The 16,492-nt window shown below is 45.7% G+C and overlaps 1 protein-coding gene across 4 annotated transcripts in view; it reads left to right on the top strand.

Moving 5' to 3' along the window:
* Positions 1-16,492, top strand: part of FAR2 (fatty acyl-CoA reductase 2) — a 106,585-nt gene that overhangs the window by 72,204 nt on the left and 17,889 nt on the right. For all 4 annotated transcript variants that reach the window (XM_077310686.1, XM_077310685.1, XM_077310688.1 and 1 more), the window contains exons 3-8: positions 3,788-3,963; positions 6,833-7,012; positions 10,492-10,669; positions 12,508-12,552; positions 14,103-14,221; positions 15,580-15,647. In XM_077310686.1, the coding sequence (XP_077166801.1) occupies positions 3,788-3,963; positions 6,833-7,012; positions 10,492-10,669; positions 12,508-12,552; positions 14,103-14,221; positions 15,580-15,647 (766 nt within the window). The remainder of the gene's footprint in view (positions 1-3,787; positions 3,964-6,832; positions 7,013-10,491; positions 10,670-12,507; positions 12,553-14,102; positions 14,222-15,579; positions 15,648-16,492) is intronic.

Raw genomic sequence — 16,492 nt, 5'->3', positions numbered from 1 at the left:
CCCACACTCCCAAAATGGCCAGTGATGGGCCTGGAGGGGATGGGGAGGGAGGGGCCCCAGGAGGACATGTCTACAGCTCTGCTTCCCAACCATATTCTGCAGAATCGCACCACTTCTGGGATATTTTGAAGCCCAAAGAATTTTTCACTGGTTTCTCAATACTAAAAAAGTTGAGAAAGGCTGATCTGCACGAGGGGGGTGAGCTTCATTAATTTTTTCACTTGCCGTCTTGTTACCTTTAGTAATTGTAATTATGGGTATCTATGGGTTTTATTGTGTTTTTATTGGGCTCACAGTAAACCACTGTGAGCCCAATTGGGAACGGCGGTATACAAATTTAAATAATAAATGAATAAAAATAAATAAATAAATGATGCCACCAGAAAATGTAGGGATAATTTATTTATTTATTTATTTATTTATTTATTTATTTATTTATTTATTTATTTATTTATTTATTTATCATACTTATATACCGCCCTCCCCGGAGGCTCAGGGCGGTTTATATCATAACAGAGAACAATACATAAAACAGTCTGTAACATGTATAACTGATAACTAATAATTGTAACCAAAATAACAGCACAATATAACGGTATAACAATATAGTACTACAAACAGGTCCAGGGCTTATTGCTGGGATTCTGAGGGGGGTGGTTTATTTATTGAATTCTGAGGGGGGGTGGGGGGGGAGCAGGGGCCCTTGGTCGCTGTTGATTACGTCTGGTTTCAGCCAAATGCCTGGTGGAGGAGCTCCTTTTTGCAGGCCCTGCGGAACTGTTTAAGCTCCGTCAGGGCCCTGATCTCTTCTGGGAGCTCGTTCCACCAGGTAGGGGCCAGAACAGAGAATGCTCTGGCCCTGGTCGAGACCAGACGGACTTCTTTAGGGCCAGGAATCCTTAGCTGGTTGGTGGTAGTAGAGCGCAGAGCTCTTTTGGGGGCATAGGCGGGGAGGCGGTCCCTCAGGTACACTGGGCCCTGACCGCGTATGGCCTTGAAGGTAATAACCAGAACCTTTAGTCTGATCCGGAATTCAACTGGTAACCATTGCAGCTGGTGGAGAATAGGCCGGATATGAGACCTCCATGGGCACAATACCCAGATTTATCTTGTTCCCTTTAAAGTAGATCCTGATAAAAGCATCCTGGTCCCAGAAATGGCCTTCTACATCTGATTTAGCCTGAGATTTAGACCTCGAAGCCTTGAATTCTTCCGCTAGGCATTCCCGTAAGGGTATGATTATGGATGACTGAAATTAAGCTGTTTATTTTTAAGTGGTGTGCCATCTGAGTCATGAGTCCTGGCTTGAGTCATGGGTCAAGCAGTCAGTGGAACCAGGCATTTCATACATACCCCTTGAGTTGATGTGACATTTACAAAAAGCAGATTACAAATGTGTGTGTGAGGGGGGAAGCTGACACCCGCCAAGTCTAGAATTTGGCATGCCGATTAAGGTAGCAACGATGCATGGAAGTATATTGCTCCAAACTATAAATAGCAATAAATGATCGATTTTGTTGTTACTGAACAGTGAGACAGGGTGGGCTGCAAGGGTAAAATTGTTGTTGTTGCTACCATTATTATAGTAAGTTTTACAATCCTAGCCTTTGTGCTAGAATTTCTAAACAGGATTGGGAGAATGCACCTCTGCAATGAAAAACACCAGCCAATTTAGAGCTCCTGGGAGGAAAAAATAACTTCTCCCCTCCCCCCCCCCGAACTTTCACTGTTGATGCTTGCAGTGTTGGTAGCCTAATTACTTGTTCAAGCAAAGGGGAGCTTGGCCTCCTTGCTTCTATATGCTTTGCATAGTTCAGGGATCCTGCGCATGGAATTAGGACAGACAAAATGGCAAATATTTTTTATGGGATGAACTTTTCAGAAACGTAATTGGGGACAGATTTTCTTGTGCTGTGGCTGAAGCTGCTGCTGCAAAAAAAATGGGAGGAAGTTGCTGAGACAGCAGTTTTAAAAGCCACTTTTGGGTATTTGCTAAGATCTTGCAGACCATCCTGGGCGGACAGATTTATCAGCTGTAAGCACAACTGGGATATATTTGATAAGCCCTTTCAGCCAGGAATAGATGAAAGAGATCATGCCAACCCCTTCTGAACTATTTTTGCAGCTGCAATAAATCTTAAGTGTATCCGCTTGCCAGTTCCTTTAGCTTTTAAGAATTAGGAAACATTGATACGGAAAAATTAGAGCAACAGGACTGAATGGGGAAGGGGAGTCCCTGTGTAAGCATTATTTTCCCCCCCATGTTTCCTTCTTACCCTTGACTTTCCATCTGAAGATGATTCTTACAGGAGCATTTGGGGAAGGCTAGCATCAATGGAATAGATATTCAGATTACTGCCCACTCCCAAAGTCAACTCATGATTAGATGATGAGTGTGTTTAATTGATATTAGGATAGGGTTAGGCCACTACAGAAAAGACTATCTTCCAGTGGCCAGCCATCACCTCTGGCTGTAACTGCGGGGCCGCTCACCCAGGGATTCTCTAAATCAGTGGTGGCCAAACTGTGGCTCTCCAGATGTCCGTGGACTACAATTCCCATGAGCCCCTGCCGGCAGGGGCTCATGGGAATTGTAGTCCACGGACATCTGGAGAGCCACAGTTTGGTCACCCCTGCTCCAAATGGTCTAGTCTCAGGCAATAAAGGCTTTCATGGTAATGCCCGGCACTTGAAGCGTTCCTGGAAACCAGTTGCCAGTTTGTGTTGATCTTTCAGCTTTGGTATGTTGAGCTTAGGCAAGTCAAAACCCCTGCTGCCCTGCTTCTGTGCCAGCTGCGGAACCCTCTTTCTAGGCAGTCTCATATCAGAAGCAAACACCGTATGGCTCTGTGGCGGAATTGTGCAATGTCATTGAAAGAATGTGGCTTGTGCAGCCATGGAAGTCACAAAAGGCATGATGTGCTGCAGTTACAGTGGCCAGTTGCTGACTCACAACCGGTGGGAGAGAAAGGTGGTAAGGAGGGGGAATGTTACGGGAATGTTGTTTTCAGGGGGAAACACTTGGAAGTGATGTCACCATGTTGGTATGATGCTCTAGGATTTCCAACTCTTTTGGGGTGGGGATCCTAGAAGGTCACAGAGTAATGATGTCACTTCCTGGTTTTCACCAGCAGTGATGGTGTGCAAACTCTTGCCTTCCTCCCATTTCCTCCCCCATTGCCCTGCCAAGCAGCAGTTAAGACAGCAAGTGGATGGCAGGAAATCCCGGCAAGCCTAGCTACAGATGGGACTGAAGTTGTCGTCAGCCACACCCAAGCCATGAAACTGCTCTTTTCAGGAGAGTGCATGCTGGGAGCAACTGTACACTTCTTTAAATACCCCCCCCACACACACACACACACACACAAACATGCAATAAAAGAAACAACTTCAAAACTAACCAAAAAAACACAACTCTGTTTTTGCCGCACACAGTGGGTTAAGTTCAAGGAAACTTTTTTATTTTGAAAAAGAACAGTCTTGTGTCATAAAAGCCATGTTTTTTCATTGCATACCAATGTTTGCTATTTTTACTTCTTTGTATGTGGGTGTATTCTAACTATTCCCCCCCCCCCCACACACACACACACACTACAATACTATGAGTTCCAGCAAATACTTCAGGTAATCTGGAACCTTAAAATCCGAGGAGACATTCGGCACTGGAGGATTTCATCAGGAACCGTAATCAATGTGGGTCAAAATGAAATTATTTCATGCTGCGTCAGGTGAGAATTGTACCTGGTCTCCTTCTTGTTCACTCAACCTTTGAGATTTGTGTCTCCAGGTCTTTGACAGAGTTCGAGAAGGGTGGCCCAACTTCCACGAGAAGATCAAAGCAGTCAATAGCGAGCTCACCCAGCCAAACATGGCCATCAGTCCCGAAGACACTCAGGAGCTGTTGGCTGAAGTCAACATCATCTTCCACTGTGCTGCAACCGTCCGCTTTGATGAGCCCTTAAAGTAGGTCCTGCTTCCTTTGCCCTTTGGGTCCTTTGCCGCTCCTGTTAAACAGGTTGATCCTGAAGTAGAGTCTATGGGATTAGCATCTTAATAGGCCCTAAGCATAATGGTACTTAGGAAAGAAAACCATGAGCAAGTAATCTGTATTTTTGTAATGGCATTTAAAATAATGTATGCCACCTTTCTCAAAACTACCCACGGTGGGACACAACAGTCAAAAGATTAATCTATGGAACATTCTGCAAGGGAAGAACATGGCAAGAATTAATGCTAACAGATTGATCTTCCTTGATTTTTGTTTAAGACAAAGTCCACTGGACTTGATGACAATCCCCTCTTTCCAAAAGTGGAGGAAGGAATAAGGAGATTGGTTGTCCGTGACCTGATCCTAAACAATACGGGAATCTTGGTCCATAAAATGAAACCAGTAGGAACTTTGGGGGGGCAAGTGGAAAGCTATTTATGAGTACAGGCAAAGAAGTACTATTAGAACACCTGGTTTTAATAAATGTAATGAAATGCTAGGGAGCATTCCATGACGAGATAATCTATCAGACAAAGGAATTCAAAAGGGTGAGATTCCTTTAAAAAGGAGTTACTAAAGACACATTTGCTAACCCTAGCAATGACAAATAGGAAATATATTCTAAATAATCCAATATAAATGGATAAAAGCCTAAGCAATGAGCTGAAATTTTAACGGAAGGCAGGATAGGACAGTAGGAATGCCTACAGGCTTGTAGGAACTGGGTCAGAAAAGCTAACACCTTAAAAGACAGAAATAAAATGCAAACTTGATTGGTTGGAAATCTGGGCTAAAGTTAAGAAATGGAAGCAATGACAAGCACAAAATTCTGCATCGAGAGGCAACAAATCAAATGCACACGGTGTATAGGATGCGTGGACACCTCCCATGACAGTAAGGTATATGCAAAGGGTCTCAGGATTGTGGTTGATTACAAACTAAACATGAATCAGCAAACTAATGCATCTGTAAAAAATGGTGAATGTGATTTCAGGCTGCATTCACAAGTGTTGTATCTAATTTTGCCATGACCTGGATAGCCCAGGTGAGTCATATATCAGAAGCCAAGCAGGGTCATCCCTGGACCTTATTTGGATGGTAGACCACCCAGAAATGCCTACAGGGAGGCAAGCAATGGCAAACCACCTCTGAATATTTCTTGCCTTGAAAACCCAGTGGGGTAGCTGAAAGTCAGCTGCAACTTGATGGCAAAGACAATACAAATAAAAGGATCCACAAGGCAAAAAAGATCACATTTTTTGACACTAAGTTGCGTGGGGTGGCTAATACCCCAAAGGAAAGGAGTACTATTCAGAGATCTGGATAGACTGGAATATGAATTTTAATAGGAAGAAGTGTAAAGTATTATACTTGGGCACTAATAATCTGATGCATAAATATAAGATGGGGGATACATGGCTTGATACTTAATATAAATATATCAATATAATCAATATAAATATCCTAACCCCGCCCGCGGTGCCGCAGGCACCGTGGACTAAATAAAGCCGTAAGGGCTTAGGGGGAGGAGTTAAGGCGGGCTCTGTCCGGGATGAGGAAGGGTGCCGATTGGCCCCTTCCTCTGGACAGACCATCGGAGGGGCCAATTGGCAGGCACAAAGTGCCTGCCGATTGGCCGATTCCCGCCCTGGCGCAGTTGCTTCCTTGCCAGCAGCCTGAGTCAGGCCGCCGGCTAGGGAGCCCCCGGCAGCCGTGCGCAGCGAGGCTGGCGGGGGCTCCCTTGCCTAGCGCCTGCTGTATTTTGATTACAGCGGGCTTGATTACTAGTATCAATATAAGCCAACAGTGCAATGTGGCAGCTAAGAAGCCTAACATGATTTTCAGCTGCCTTGCTAGGAGCATAGGATCTAAAGCAAGGGAAATGACCACTCTGTTACACACCGGTTAGATTGCATGTGGAATATTGTGTCCAGTTCTGGGTGCTGCAGTTCAAGAAGAAAATTGACAATTTGGAACGCGTTCAGAGAAGGGCGACTAGGATGGCTGAAGGGTTGGAATCCGGGCCTTATGAGGAGAGGTTGAGAGAGTCGGGTATGTGTATCTTGGAGGAAATGATGAGGGCAAGGGGTGATAGCATAGCTCTGTTTAATTATGTAGACATGTTGAAGAGGGGTACAGCCTGTTTACTGCAGCTTTAGAGACAAGGGCTAGGAGGGATGGGTTCAAACTATGGGAGAGGCGGTTCCACTTAAATATTAGAAAACATTTTCTGAAGGTGGGGGGATGTTTGTAGATGGAATATGCTGACTCAGAGGGTGGTGGAATCTCCTTCATTGGATGTTTTTGTGGAGATTGGATGAGCACCTGTATTTTTGTTTAAGTCCCTGATAAGGTAGGGGTTGGACTGGATGGCCCTTTATGGTCTCTTCCAGCTCTGTGTGATTCTGAGTCCGAGTTCCACCCTATGCCATGCTAGTCAGACTTCATCTGGTATCCTATGTCCAATTGGCTCCCTCCTTTTAATTGGAAAATTAGAACTATCATCAAGCAGAGGGCCTGTGCTCTACGACTACATGATGGTCCCTCTCTCAGTGGTGAGAGAAGTTTTCCCATGCTTCCAGTTCTGATCCAAAGCAGGCAGGTGTGCATTTCTGCCATCCAGAGAAGCATTTCCTCCCATCTAATGGGCACATTCCCCATCCGCTTTGGACAAGGTCCAGATGCACAAGTTATTGGGGGGGGGGGTTCCTCTAGACACCATCCCTTGACTGTCGCAAGGGTGTCCGGCCACCCTTGGTAGAGATGAGAGTGGTGGATTGCGGGTGACACGGTCCGCTTGTGCCGCTCGACCTTCTTCCCACGGTCTCACGTCTTCTTGCCCAGGCACGCCCTTCTCTTGAACGTCATGGGCACACAGCGGCTCCTGATGCTGGCCCGCCAGATGCAGAATTTGGAGGCCTTCATTCACGTTTCAACTGCCTACGCGAACTGCAACCGGAGGCACATAGAAGAAGTCATCTACCCGCCTCCGGTGGAGCCCAAGAAACTTTACGACCTTGTGGAGTAAGTGGCGGAAACATTCTTGCCTTCATTTTTGTTTTTGTTTTTTGCGTTCGTTCGTTAGATTTGTTTCCCGCCATTTATAGCAAGCCATCTCGTGGCTGGTTACATAATAAAACCCCAAAGAAAAGCAACAATCCCCGTTAGAACCCCCATTAATAATTAATCAGGAAACTGGTGGTAAACCCATCACCCCTCCCCACAGCCAGGGCAGCTGCCTCTCGGTACGCCAAGGGGACTGCACATGCTGTCTCTTTGTGAGAGAACTGCAAACAAGTTTAGAGTTACAAAAGTTTTAGGTCAACACAAGGCTCCAGTTGCCACGAAAATATGTGCGGAAGTGGTATGTGAAATTTAAAACCCACAGTCTTGTAATCTGCTTTTATTGTATGGCATCTTACCTTGATTTTAGGGGGGGAGGTTTCCTGTAGTTTATGTTTTATTTAGACCAACTTTGGCCAACATTTACCACTATTACAATTGAGACAGAGATTAGTTCCTCTGGAGAAAATGGAGGCCTCAAAGGACAGACTGTATGGTATACTGTAGATTTTAGGTGAAATATATTCCCACATTCTCCCCTCCCTAAGCACTGCCCCCACATACCTAGAGATTTCCTGAGATGGAATTGGCAGCTCTAGTAGGGCTGCCATGTGTGTAATGTAGAGTTCTACATCCCCAGGAAGAAGCATTATTTTCTCCTCAGCTGTGTGTGTGGTCAGATTGGCAAAAATGGCTGCCAAAAATTTATATTGGGGTTCCCAGTATCGAGGGCAATGCCACATGTAGTGAAGATTTGTTGTAATGCGGAGAAAATTCTAGGCCCTACCTGGAGATTAGCTACTATGGCATCAAGATTAATTGTTGCCAATTCCCTAAGAATGTGTTTTTACTCCAGATTTATTTTTTTTAAACCTGCAGACTCTTCTATGTTGTCAATTTACTCAATAACATTTTTTTTATTCTACAAAATCCATTAATCAATTCATAGCAGTATATCTGGCCACCAGCAGTCTGTCATCTCTTAAAAAGCTAAAGTGGTCCTTCTGTGCTGAAATAGACACATTCCCTAAAAGAAACAGCCTCTGATCACTGACATAGTTTCATTTCTCCTATGTTTTTATGAACTACAACTGAATTCCAAGGGACTGATTGACTGTTTTGGCAAAGAATTATCATATGGTTGTACTTGGATGTGTGACACAGTTTACTAATCTAACAGAATTAATTTTTGCTATATATTCCCACTGTCATGAAGGGAGTTCATAGTCTCCCTGAGGAAGAGTGCTTGCATTTGAAAGCTCATGCCTTGAATAAATCTTTGTTGGTCTTAAAGGTGCTACTGGACTCAGTGTCTTACATATGATCTTCCAATTGTGTTCCTCCTCCACATATGGAAGAATCTTTCCTTCTGTTAATGAGGTAAATGGGATGTCTGGAAGAAGGATACCAAGATCTCCTTCGTACTCCCCCACTTCTGATGTCACAACCACATGGATTTGGCCAGTCACATAGTCCTTTCTTAGCTCTTCCTGTCTCATTCCCATCTTGTCTTGGTGATAATTTAGTGGGAAACCCTGGTAACAGTTGACTAAGCAAAAAAGACAAAATCCCCAAACTGGCTGCTGATAGCTAAGCTGTCTACTGCTTCTCCTCTGCCTTGCCCTATTATTCGCTCAATTTGGAACCGGGACCACACATTTACTGCCCCAGCAGGTGGTCCAGACCTGAGAAACAGAACTGCTTCGGGAATGTTTTATCCATGAGGAGCATATCTCCCACGCCGAACTGAACTGTCACCCCTGAATATTCCCTTCAGCACCCCGGTTGAGAGCATGCTGAATCCTCCACCAGATGTTCTCGATGCCCTGAGCTGCTCTTTTTTACCTCAGCGTGCCCTCCAAAGGCCATTGCCTTCAACAGTGAGATTAAGTCAAGCCTTGTCAGATCCAGAAGATTACCTGTTTCCTCAGCTCATCTGGAGGCACCTGGATGTTTGACTTTAGATTTGAAGGGATTAAGATTAACCATCGAAGAGAGAAGGGACATCACGGAAAGGGAGAGGGGGGGGCAGGATTTTAAGGAGTTCTAACTGTACAGTAACTGCAAACACATGTTAATGTTTCCATTGCAAATGCCAGTGAAATAAATAGCATCGTGGAATAAATAGCATAGAAGTCTTGTGACTTAGATTTGGTGGTAGAAGAGGCTGCAAGTTCCTAACTGAACAGCAGCTCCTACCTTCTTTCTTTCTTTCTTTCTTTCTTTCTTTCTTTCTTTCTTTCTTTCTTTCTTTCTTTCTTTCTTTCTTTCTTTCTTTCTTTCTTTCTTTCTTTCTTTCTGCCATTTGCTTAACTGCAGATTATCACAAAGATGAGGGGTAGTCAACCTGTGGTCCTCCAGATGTTCATAGACTACAATTCCCATGAGCCCCTGCCAGCATTTGCTGGCAAGGGTTCATGGGTATTGTAGTCCATGAATATCTGGAGGACCACAGGTTGACTAACCCTGACAAAGATGATCAACAAGTGAAGCATTTTTTCAGGCTGCGTGGTAAACTGATGAGAGCTTTACCTTCTTAATTTCTCTGTCTGCTTTCATAGGCCTGGGGCGGGAGGGGTTGCATTCAGAAGATGTGGGGACAAATCTCTTGCATCACAAATTGCTGTTGTAGCTGCAGTGTTGTCACACAAGCAGGAAAGAAGCTACATCCCTGCAGATCCTCTCTGCAGAACAATGATTAAAGACTTATCAAGCCCCGATTTGTCCTCCTTTTGTATCCAGCTGCCATGGGGATCTGATCTTCTTTTCCTGGAATTGACAGTCTGCTCGTAGGAACCTTAGTCTATGTACAGAAGGAATTTGGTGTTCCTGCTGATTCCAGAATGGTTTGGAATTTGGGTAACTGAAGGACAGTCGTCTCCCCTTGAAGCCTGCCTGTCTGTTGAGATTGTCCTCAGAGGCCTGTATCTGGACGTCCCTGCTTTTAGGAGTTAGGTGGGTGATGGCTGGAGAGAAGCCCACCTCCACCTCTGCCCCTCCATTTTCAGAACTCTCCCCTATGGAATATTCACCAGATTCCATCCTCATCATCTTTTAGGTGCCAGGTGAGATCTGTTCCATTTGCTCAATCCCATGTTAGTCGACCTTTTTGCCCACATCTGGTTTGGTAGTTCACACCAAGCCACATTGTGGTCAACAGCGGCGCTCTGACTAATGAACTAATGTGGTGTTTTGTTGATTGGATTATGTTTAACTTTTTTTTAAAGAAAATTGTGAGTCACTTTTTATGGCCACAGGGGCAGAAATGTGGCAGACGCCTTATCATGCTAATGCAAACTGAAGTGCGCGCAAGCAAAGGTTTCTAAAAGGGAATGTGCTGAAATGTTACTCGTTTTGACTGTGACGCCTGTACGCTTCTTCCTTCCCCCTTTTCCACTGACCTGTTTTCACGGGAGAATATTGCTTTCGAATCCCATTAGGTGGATGGACGAGTCCCTCATCCAAGAGATTACCCCCAAGCTGATTGGGGATTGGCCCAACACTTACACATTCACCAAAGCCTTGACCGAATACCTGGTTCAGCAAGAGAGGGGCAATTTAAACGTCGCCATCATCCGACCGTCCATCGTGGGAGCGAGCTGGCAGGAGCCGTTTCCGGTAGGCATGGCTGCTCTCCCGTTTCTGCCAGGCACCCTACACAATCCATCCGCAGCTGTCATTTTTGCTGCTGGCAGGAAAAAACCATCATTTCAGAAAGGCAGAAGGAAATGTACAGCTCGGTGCATCTTGAAGCTAGCCGGATCCATGGCTTCTTGGGAGTTTTGTGGTTGGTCTCGTCTGGGGGTGAATTCATTGATCCCGCAAATATCTGCCTGGATCTGGGGGGCTACTTTGCATATTAGGCTTTGAAATGCTACCAGGCAGGAGACTCCTCCACAGGGGGTATGCTTTTTCTTTACCAGAACTTGGCGGTTAATAGCTGAGTCTCCAGCAAAGCACAAGAGTTCATTCATTGTTCTTTTATACAAGTTGCAAATAAGTGAAATTTTCAGGATCTGCTTAAGAGTGAGATGTTCAACCACTTATAGCGAGTTGACTTGATTGTGCATGGCCCTAGGCCATAACAATATTAAACATTAACAGCATAAAATTTACAAAAAGGGTACAAAATACATTTCCATTCCCCATTCCCCAGAATTAATTAATAAGCTGGACAAGTTCCCCCAAACACATATACAGCCTAAACATCCTTTGGAGCAGAGAATACATTTTTAAACAATTGATCCATATCACTGTCCCCATATTGGAGGGGGCAGGGCTGCAGGGCAAGAAAGGTCTATGGTTGAGGCCGGTACGGCCCAGGAAGATCTATTTGGCCCCCCTTCCAGGCACTCTGTGATGGTTGTGCAATCTGACATCTGCACCCTCCTCCCTCTCACTCCGTTATAAGCTGGTCCTTGGGCTATTAAGATTACTTTTTTTTTTTTCTGGATTACGACTGTGATTTTATATCTAGTTTTTAACAGGGGTTTTTATGGGGTTTTATGTATGTGTATGTCACCCGCCACGAGCCAGGAGGGAGTGGCGGGTAATAAATTGAATTAATAATAACAACAACAGAATTTGGTAGCCAAGATTTTAACCCGGAGGGTTCCAAATCAGATTCTCTGGCTCTTAGCCACAACGCAGCGCTGTCTACCGGGAATGGAAGCTCTTGGCGGTTCAGGGCTCCCAGAATTCAGTTAGCACAGATTAAATATTACTTGGGGGGGGGGGGATCGTATTTATTTCATTTGTTTATTTCTTTTGTTTATTTCATTCCACTTCTTTAGAATAGTGATCCAGCCAAATTGCTGTCCACCACCCCCTTGTGTAATCGGCATCCAGCCAAAGGAACACAAGAGGGAAGTTAGTATTGTTTGTGCTCAAGAGATGGACTCGGGCTATCAGATCCTTCAACTGAAGCTCATAGTAGCAGACTCAAAGATTGGGCCTCCTTCTTCCTCCCCCTAAAATGTATATTGGTAAACCTCTGCTTTTGTCCCTGATTTCCCCCCCCCCCTCCTGCCCGTAAGTCATTATAAAAGGAGGCCAGCCACTTTTTATCCTTAGCTACAAAAGTGTACACAGAGGGAGCGCTTGAAATGAAATAGAACCGTAGGTGAAATTACTGTTTTAATGAAATCCAAATACTCAAGCCAGGAAAATCTGAAGTCCAGCCGGTATGTAATATCCTGCCTGGTTGCCTTAAGTAAGGGAGCAAACTGTATCTCCAGCAACAGTGTTCAGATCTGACAAAGATGAGCCATTAAATTCTTTTCTCCCCACCATGCAGGGGGGCTTTCCCAAAGTACATTCTGAACTTCACATTCCAGCCTATTCTGTTTACAGATCTAAGCATGGCTTTCCCAACTGGTGGGTGAAATGAAGGTGCGTACCATCTCAAACCAATGAAAAACAACAACTGTGTTTTCCTTTTTCTCTCCCCTGCCCAGGGCTGGATTGACAACTTCAATGGGACCAGTGGTTTTCTTATTGCGGTATGTATAGAGACAGTTGGATGGCCAGACCCACAACACATCTCTGGTTGCTTCCTCAGCAGGATGCAGGCACACGGAGGCTGTGCATCATGCACCACTGTTCACCCAGCAGCCATGCTTTGGCCCAGTGCTGAATGAGCTTGACTTCCTTCCCACTTCCTGTTATGCTCCTCTGCTACAGTCCTGTCCCCAGGGACTCTTTAACAGAAACTCTGCTTGTCATGCAGAAGGTCCCAAGTTCAATCCTTCGCATCTCCAGTTCAAATGCCCAGGCATTAGGTGTGGTAAAAACCATCTACCTAAGACATTGTTGAGCTGCTGTCAGACTGAGTAGACCTTGATGGACCAATGGTCTGATTCAGGCAAGTTCATGTGTTCATGTACTCAGTGGTCCTCACAGAAGAAGCTAGTAGACATCTAGAGAGCTGCCATATGAATCTCCACTGGTGCTCTGTTTTCCCTATTACTCCCAAGTTTTAATGGATAATACATTAGAAAGAAAACTCTGACTCATAAGTAGTGGCTAGGAGTGCCAACTTCTAATCTGGCAAGCCGAGTTTGATTCCCCATTCCTCTACATGCAGCCAGCTGGTGACCTTGGGCTCGCCACAGCATTGATCTGACCAAGCAGTCATATCAGGGCTCTCTCAGCCTCACCCATCTCCCAGGGTGTCTGTTGTGGGGAGAGGAAAGGGAAGGCGACTGTAAGCTGCTTTGAGCCTCTTTTGGGTAGAGAAAAGGGGCATATAAGAACCAACTCCTCTTCTTATAAGGGCTCTCTAAACAACTTACATTCTGGTTCCCTTCCTCCTCCCACAACAGACACCTTGTGAACCAGGTAGGGCTGAAAGAGCTCTGAGAGAACTGTGACTGGTCCAAGGTCACCCAGCAGGCTTGTGGAGGAGGAGTGGGGAATCAGACCCAGTTTTCCAGTTTAAAGGCTGGTGCTCTTATCTATTGTACCATGGTGGCTCTCAAGGCAACCTTTTCAAGTTCTGGGCCAAAGTGGTCCTGCAGAGAGCAAATACCTAGAATCGTTGTAGGATAGGTGGATGTATGTAATCTAGAAATGTTCTTATGGTGATTAGTAATTATTGCCTGCGATTGCACATTCTCTTATTTACTATTTTGTTACTGATCTGAAATGTTTTCAATCCTTTTCAATCTTTTTACATTGTAGTGGCCTATGGCTCCATGCAATAAAATCTGACTTGAGCTTGTCTAGTATCAAGTGACTAAGGCTCAGATGTTGGGAGCCCTGGCGAGCCAGCATTGCCGGGAGGGGTGGGGTATGGACCGAAAAAGAATAACAATGGCCTCAGTGGAGGCAGAAGGCCAAAGTAGTGATAGGGGACCGATAAGAAGCTTCACCAGGCAACTCCAGGCCCTTTTTGAACACCCACATATGGCCGTTTTAAACCAGCCACGAAATAGCTGTCAGGTCTTGACCAGTTCCTGGTTTTTGCACTCAGTCATGACTCAACATTGTCCTTGGACCGACGGGGTCTGCCCCTGAAAGCACTGAAAGTCGCCTTTCCTCCACCTTGCAGGCTGGAAAGGGCATTATACGGACTGTCAAATGCAACATCGAGGCAGTCGCTGATATCATTCCAGTCGACGTGGCTATTAACCTCATCCTTACTGCCGGGTGGTACACCGGAGTTAACAGGTACGAACGGTCTTCTTGCCTCTGGGTGCATGTGAAGTTTTTCCTCGGTGCAAGCATTCCTTTCAAAGGTTGCCGCCACAACTAGAAGGAAAGGCCTCTCTGGAACAAGATTTCCCAGGAATAGCTTCTCTTTTTTTGAATCCCAAAAAAGATTCCCCCCCCCCTAGAGTTTCAAGTATATTGTCATTGAATCCCAGCCCCCTGGGTCTCTGCTTGAGTTTCTGTTCCGAATGGATCTCCTCCTGCTTCAAAGGGGGCAAAAAACATAGCAGGGGTCCACACAATGGCATCAGTGGCTACATAGAAGGGACTGTTGTTTGTGTGTTCGATTAGAAAACAGCCATGCCTCCTTCCCAGAGAACCTGCCTCCTACAGCTTACATACAGGTGTTGGAAAGTACCGTCAAGTCACCAATGACTTATGGCATCTGCATAATAAAGCCAATGGGCCGGCAGTGTCTAATCTGGAGAAGTGCATTTGATTCCCCACTCCTCCTCCACATGCAGCCAGTTGGGTGACCTTGGGCCAGTCATGGTTCTCTCAGAGCTCTCTCAGCTTCACCTGTCTCACAGGGGGGAGAGATAGGGGAAGGTGCTTGTAAGCTGCTTTGGGACTCCTTTGCGTAGTGAAAAGGGGAGTATTAAAAAAAAACAGCTCTTATTTCCAAGGCAACAGATGTTCAGTTATGGTGAGGCGTTGCCTGTCCCTACATCATGACCCTGGTACTCCTTAGTGGTCTCCCATCCAAATATTAGCTAGAGCCAGCCCTGCTTAGCTTCTGAGACCTGATGACCTGGAGCTAGCCTGGCTATTGATCTTACATGGTAGGATCTTACATGGTAGGTACATGATCTTACATGGTACCAGGATCTTACATGGTAAAACATGTAAAATGGCACAACGGTCATTAAAAGTAATTCACTATTAAAACGCTGCATTAAAAAGAATGAAAACTGCACAAAACACTGAGCATCTTTAAATGAATTTCACAAAGCAGTGCAGAAGCAGAATTGAGAACAACCCCTTATTAAAAGCTGCCACTTGGGCAGACGATCTGTATGCTTCTCCTAACCCAGCAGACAGCAACTCTGGGCGGAGAGGGGGGTGGGCGTGTTTGAGGTCAGGGAGACGGCCCAGGGCAGTCCTCAAGGGGGAGGCCATTCATGGATAACCTACCTTCTCTTGTCCTTCGACCTTTGGAGATGTAGAAGTGAAGGGTTCCTCTAATCTGCATTTAGACAAGTATTGGTCACAAACGTCTGGGGCTGCGTTTGTCAACAAAGCATCACGTTTGTTTTTCCGTTCTGCACTGAAAGCACTCTCGGTCTCCTTCCGTGTTTGTTTGTTTCTTCTTCCAGACCAAAATCAATGTTGATATACAACTGCACAACGGGCGGCATCAACCCTTTCTGCTGGGGAGAGATGGGTAAGTGTTTGTGGCCGGGGGGGGGGGGGGGAGTCCCTGGAAGTTGCCAATGTGCCATGTAATTCTAGGAGCTTGCCGTAGTTCACGGCTCGTGGTGTCCCTCTGTGGGTCAGGCAGCCGTACTTCATGCATGAAGCGTCTTCTTCATGCAGGAAGTCACAGTTCTCTCAGGGCTCTCTCAGCCCCACCTCCCTCACAGGGTGTCTGTTGTGGGGAGAGGAAGGGAAGGTAAATGTCAGCCACTTTGAGACTCCTTCGGGTAGTGAAAAGTGGAGTATAAAAAACCCAGCTTCTTCTCTTCTTCTTTGCAATACATGTATGTGCTGCACGAGCCACATAGCTGGAAACCAAATCAGCCGTGGTTTCCCACTGAATGCAACCTGGATAGCCCAGGCAAGCCTGATCCCGTCAGATCTTGGAAGCTCAGCAGGGTCTGCCCTGGCTAGTATTTCGTAGGGAGACCTCCAAGGAACTCCAGGGGTCAGGATGTGGAGGCAAGCAAAGGCAAACCACCTCCAAACGTCCTTTGCCTGGCTGCCACCCAATCCTCGTCTCTACATGATACACATGCCAGATGATCATAGAATCATAGAATCATAGAGTTGGAAGGGGCCATGCAGGCCATCTAGTCCAACCCCCTGCTCAACGCAGGATCAGCCCAAAGCATCCCAAAGCATCCAAGAAAAGTGTGTATCCAGCCTTTGCTTGAAGACTGCCAGTGATAAATGAAGACTAAATCCACTTGAGAAACACTTGAGTCACGTTGGCAAGACAGCATCTGCTGCCACTGAGTGCAAAGCCGTTTAGAAGGATCTCAAGTCTGAACGATGTCAAGGGAAATCGTA

Source organism: Paroedura picta, chromosome 14 (genome assembly GCF_049243985.1).
Source record: "Paroedura picta isolate Pp20150507F chromosome 14, Ppicta_v3.0, whole genome shotgun sequence".
Taxonomy (NCBI): Eukaryota; Metazoa; Chordata; class Lepidosauria; order Squamata; family Gekkonidae; genus Paroedura; species Paroedura picta.
Note: the sequence above shows the minus strand (reverse complement) of the source record. Positions and strands in the feature narration are given on the sequence as shown.